Source organism: Hakea prostrata, chromosome 2 (assembly GCF_041222555.1).
Source record: "Hakea prostrata isolate BN-2017 chromosome 2, UWA_Hpros_2, whole genome shotgun sequence".
Lineage (NCBI taxonomy): Eukaryota > Viridiplantae > Streptophyta > Magnoliopsida > Proteales > Proteaceae > Hakea > Hakea prostrata.
The window spans coordinates 11,021,798-11,027,589 of record NC_142601.1 but is presented as its reverse complement, the minus strand read 5'-3'; the positions used below and the strand labels follow the sequence as shown (position 1 = coordinate 11,027,589).

Sequence of the window (5,792 nt, the reverse complement as noted above, 5' to 3'; positions counted from 1 at the left end):
AGATCTCAATAATTTCTATCCCTTTGTACAATATGGCCTTTTGATTTAATTTTTACGGTACCTTATTGACATTTCCTTCTAAATGAGTATCAGATCTTGTGACTAATAGTTCACAAGACTAATGCTTGCACATGTCGAACACAAAAGTTTGAACATTATGTGGTGGAGGGCGCAAGGTCACCACTACTGCATCCCCTCTTCCTTTACCCAAAAAAGAATTTTTTTATATTTTTTATCAGACCTTGTACAGAACGAGCTACCAGTTTCTCGCTTTTGAGGCTCATTTACAACTAAAGATCATGACTTTCTCCAGCAACTCATCAAATCTCCATGTTTGATTTCATGTACTTAACTCATTCATTTTTAATGGCCTTAGGCTATGTGTTAGTTTCAACTGTCAATTGCCAACAATAATAACGCCTGAGCTTTCTCTGCTACATACAACACATATCAACAACCATTAATCTTGCACATTCAACTGTTTAGCTCCATCAACAGGTCTTCCAGATTAAGGCTCTCTAAGGCTCTAAGTATATCGGATCTAACAAACACTATTCAAGAAGAAAAACCTACTAGGTAACATAGCCTAATTGCAAATCTCTACCCTATTAAAACAGTTATTATGAGATGCTTCTCCAATAAGGTCACACAGGAAGTTTATGTTAGATTACCTGTGCTCTAATGGCCAAATATCTAGAGCCAGGATTTTCATCCAGTGATTCTGCACATAGTTTTTTCAGTAATGCATGGGAAAACCACAGTTATGACACCCTCCCCCAAAACCCAGTACCTCCATGCAAGTCTCTGGGTCTCTACTACATCATATACCAACAACAGATACATTGCCACCAACAATTTCCTCCATGCAACCGCTCCACTACCACCTCTGCCCCCCTTTTTTTTTTTTCTCTCTCTCTCTCTCTCTCTCTCTCTCTCTCTCTCTCTCTCTCTCTCTCTTCTGTCTTTCCTTAACCTTTCAAAACCCCAGGGAAAAAAAAAACAGCAGCAGCAGCAACTGATAAGACCTCTGCAGTAAAGCAGCTACTGATAATTTTCAAAAAGAAAGAAAAAGAAATTCCCATTAAGTTACAGACCAGGGAATGCTAATTCCTTAATTCCGGGAGAGGGGAGATCAGTGGCCAGGAAAAAGCCTCAACTAATTTACAATCCCAGCGTCACATGATTGACATCATTATGCAGGAGGGCATCATCCGAACCTCAAATACAGCTTCAACTGCATTCCTCCTACAACAAAACAACCAACTTTAAAAAAAATCCATACCCAAAATTTATAGTATAGATGAACTCAAAATTGTTCCATTATTCAGGATGCTATCTGTTGAAACTATCTATTAGCTGAAACCCGGATCTCCATCTCTGAAGAGAGGAGGAAGTGCTTGAGGTAACTCCCAAAGCTCAAGCATCTAATGAATTTGGTTGTGTGCAGTCTTATATGACTATAGATATCCAACAAATTCAATCATCAAAGATTGCGGATGTAAACGTCCCCCCCCCCCCCCCTTTCGTCTTTTTTTTTGGGATGGGGCTCCTTTATCATACAACCTTCATATGGAATCCTTTAACCACAGACCAAATGGCTTTACCAACTACTACTACACCATATCTGTTCTGAAGGAATCCATCAATAAACCAATGATGAAATCACCCACCTTCACCTCCAAAGGAGTGCAAACAATACTGGTCACTAATTGGCAAAAACATTCAACCTCACTTGAGCAGTAACTTCAGGATGAAGCTTCAACTCTGCAATGTATTCCCCAGTTTCACGTATTTCTGGAAGGAAAACAATCCGCTTATCTACTTCCCTGCAGATAAAAGAGAGAAAAATACATATGAAATCAAGTGGAATATCATTTGAGTGTTTTCTTATTCATAAGCCTTGTTGGGTGTTTGTCCAGGACAGAGACATGGCTCATCTGCTAAAATCAGAGAAAGTAATCCCCATCTTTGCAGCCAGATGATCTATGATACAAAATACCAAATATTATAGCTAAAAAGGGGGCCCAGGAAGGAAATGGGATTAAATATGTTCCTGAGTGGTCAACATTTTGCACATTATCCTAAACTGGTAGTCAATAGAGTCATTTTTCCATACTCTGAATTCCAGAACTTAGGGCCTGCACACAATTGGTTTTGACCTTCAATAAAATGTAAACAAACTGCATAGTTTTTCTAGTGTTGAGTCTACTTGCCTACCCCTATGGGTGGATTGCTGTGATTGGCAACCTGTAACATTGTTATGAGTTTGCATACTAAATGGATGACACTATACTACCTTTGAAGTTGTGCCTTGATTATGTCCACAAGATCTTGAGCAGTAACTCTGCAAAACATAGGCACATATGCCAGACATAAATGGGGTAAATATATAAAAAATACTGCTTAGTTTTTGGCCCAACCTACTTACGTTCCAAAAATCTGTTTTCCTTTTCCACCCTTCCGCTTCACCTTGAAAGCTCCTACTGTTTCAAAAATAAGAGCAAGTTGCTGTGCCTCTTCTTTTACCTTCAGTGGAGTTGATAATATGTGAGTACAACCTATTCATTACTGGCTTTATGATTTTACATGAAGAGAATTCAACAAAAATAGTGATTCTTTAAGAAGATAGAAAGCATCATACTAGAAGTTAGCTATGGTCCATCAGGAAGACATATCAAAGGCTGACCATATTCTTTTCACAGTACAGGGTCTACAAGTTAGAACTATAGGATTGTCTCATGCACAGAAGAGAACTACATTGTGTACTACAAAAATGTGTTAAATATCAATAAGAAACAAACAGTTGATATGTTTAAACATCACCTCAACAGGAAAGTAAATGAAACGTGTAAATAACTAAAGCAACTGTCAATACTGAAAATTTGTCAAGGACTTCACTTATATTTACACATGCATTCCTTCCCATTTCTATGACAAATAACACTTGAAACTAGGAAGCTTTTTAGAAAACTCAGACATAAGTTATAGATTTAACCACCGGAAAAGCACAAAAGTGGTAGGATACATGCAGTACTGAAGATGACAAACTTGAGAATTTAAAAGAGAAAAACCTTAATTCATATATGTGCTAAGGGCATCCATGCTGTTTAAATGTATGTTCTTCCTCTATGCCTACGATGACGAACACTTGAAATGCAGATGGGTTTTGGAAAATTAAAACAAAGTATAAGAATTCAAACTCTAAAAAATCAACCAGTGGGAATATAACCAAATACCAAAGCTGAAAAACTTGAGAATCTGATAGAGTAGGGCATTGAACTCAGAAAACGAGTTGAATTTGATTACCCGTTTCTTTTCTGCGTCAATTCTCTCATCTTCCATCTTCATCTCCCTGAAGGAAATAATCAGAAGAATGTTGTCATCCTTAGATCCAAGAGAAGAACACATATCCAACTGTCTAATTTCAGGTTAATTCTACTGACTCATCTCAACCAACACCTTTCTTTTTTCCTTTTTTGGGTACAAGAGATCTTTTTATGTATAGGGGGCATATGACATCAGCAAGAGTCCGAACCCACAACCTCTTCACTAAGAGATGTTGGTCTTACCAATTGAGCAACTCTGCATTGGCCAACCAACACCTTTTATTATGTAAGGAAAACAATGCTTGGTTCTCAGGAATGAAGCCCAATTATGCCATTATTAGGTTTATATATTTTAAGAGTCCATCATAAGTATAAGTCCCCTGCTATGTGATGTATTATCTCACCTCTCTCCTGTAGTAGAATAGTTCATGAATTTGGCTCTTGCTTAACAGTTTCATACACTTATAACATGAGAAGTTAACGTAATTGAGCTAAATTAAGAACAAATTTCAAGAAATTATACAGTGGATTATGTTTTTGCTGCAAAAGAGGCTTCAATGACAACATAGATTTATGGACTCCCCAACTTTCTCTTCTTTAAGGAAACAATGATAGAAAATTTTGAAATAAAAATAAATAAATAAATAAATTCTTCGCTTTAAGCCTACTTACTTGAGCAGAAGGGGAGTGACAATTTGGGCTTTCCCCAATGGGAGCAGATAATTTCTGAGGTATCCAGCCTTGACCTCTAGAAGTTGCCCTTTCTTGCCCAGATCCGTTACGTCCTCCTTCAGAATTATCTGTCCACCACAACCATAACACATTAAAGAAGAAAACCAAGGATACACACTGAAAACGTCAATGACAACCCAAAATGGATGAAACTCCAATAAAAGGTTATGAAATGTGAAATTGACAGAAAAGAAAAATCAAAGAAATTTCATGGGCTCATTTGAACTTGAAATCTCAAGTACTTTTCTGGTCTTTTTTGCTGCCTTTTGGGCTACCACCACCATTGCAGTCCCTCTGTCTGAGATATTGCCACTTTCGTTACTTCTAATACCGCTTATATTCTGCAACCAAGAAGACGAACTCCATGACAGTGCTGTCGTTGATGCCATTGCTATTTTGCAAAACTCGCCTTCTCCCTCTCTCGCTCTTTATCTGCGTGAACTAAGGGCCAGAGATGGATAGACTTTCAGTAGACGGGAGAAAATTAAAAAGGCAAGGACAAAACTAACTAGGGGAAAAAAATAAAAAAAGGGCAGAAAAAAAGACAAATAAAATTAAGGGTAAAATTAGGTTGGGTCCTTTTAATGGATTAAATTAAGTTTGGGTCCATAGCCGATCCATAGCCAACTAACATCGTTACATGGGTGTTTAACTTTCATTTGTAAAATGGAGGGTGTACCGTGTACCTCTAACATACTGGTGGTTACACTTGTAAATGGATAATCGAAATTCCTCTCCGAATTTTGCATTCGTATTCGTTTAAGGTGCTCTGTATCCATAAATTTTCTACTGAAAAATATTTGTATTCGTCCACTAAGCAACCAAATTCAAATTTGGATATTGCTTATCTGATCGGATAATTTCCGGATAGAGTAAAGTATTCAACCTTTTTTTCTCTGAAAATGGATAATAATCTTTAGAAACTGGGTAATAAAAAATAAAAAATAATCCAGTTAGAGTAAAGTATTAACCATTTTTCTCTAAAAAGGGGTTAATAATTGAATTCGGAAACCAGTCATTGGAAATCGAAAATAAAAAATAAAATAAAAAAGATAATCACCAATCAATCGGATAGTTTATGGATCGAATTATTATTGGATATCCGATAAAGTTTGAGATCGAATAGCAATTTTACAAATCAGATTCAAATTCGGATATTGGCGTATCCAAGCCAAATTCGATCAGTCTCAGGGTCTAGTGGTGGTAGCCTTCCATCTAAATGTAGTAAGTCTAAGGTGGTTATGGGTTTAAACCTCCGCCCTACCACATCATTCGTGAAATGACCAAATACCCATGCATTATATTAATAAAAAAAAACTATATAAGTGGGTGAAGGGATCCCCTTTAACCATCTTCTTCGCTCACCCTGTCGAAAATTATCCATAGGCCAAAAAAAGAAAAAGAACTGCCAAACATTTTCTTCATAAACCCTATCGAAAATCACCCACCAGCAAAAAAAAAAAAGAGGAACCATTAAGTCTACTTTGAATGCCCTTCCCAAACAAAGCGACGCAAAAACCACTGAGAAGTTAGGGCCTTTATGAGACTTATCTGGTCTTACGTACTATCGTTATAGAGTAGATGTCACCACTATGTTAGAAGCATATACACATAATTACATATTAATATCTATAACTGGAAATAATCTTTCTTTTTATAAAAGATCGAGGAAAAACATTCTAAATAAAATAGAATGCTTATCAAAGAGAGTCTATGTGCATTCATGCTTAGAAG

General features: G+C 36.7%; 1 protein-coding gene across 1 annotated transcript; it reads right to left on the bottom strand.

The window, feature by feature from the left end:
- Positions 1–946: 946 nt before the first annotated feature.
- RPL9 (ribosomal protein L9) lies at positions 947–4,537 on the bottom strand. The gene is made up of 7 exons (XM_089144217.1): positions 4,301–4,537; positions 3,999–4,126; positions 3,307–3,352; positions 2,429–2,526; positions 2,297–2,344; positions 1,671–1,826; positions 947–1,245 (listed from the first exon to the last, which is right to left on the bottom strand). The coding sequence occupies exons 1-6, from the start codon at positions 4,445–4,447 to the stop codon at positions 1,706–1,708; spliced, it is 588 nt and encodes a 195-aa protein (XP_089000343.1). The 5' UTR covers positions 4,448–4,537; the 3' UTR covers positions 947–1,245; positions 1,671–1,705.
- Positions 4,538–5,792: the final 1,255 nt, after the last annotated feature.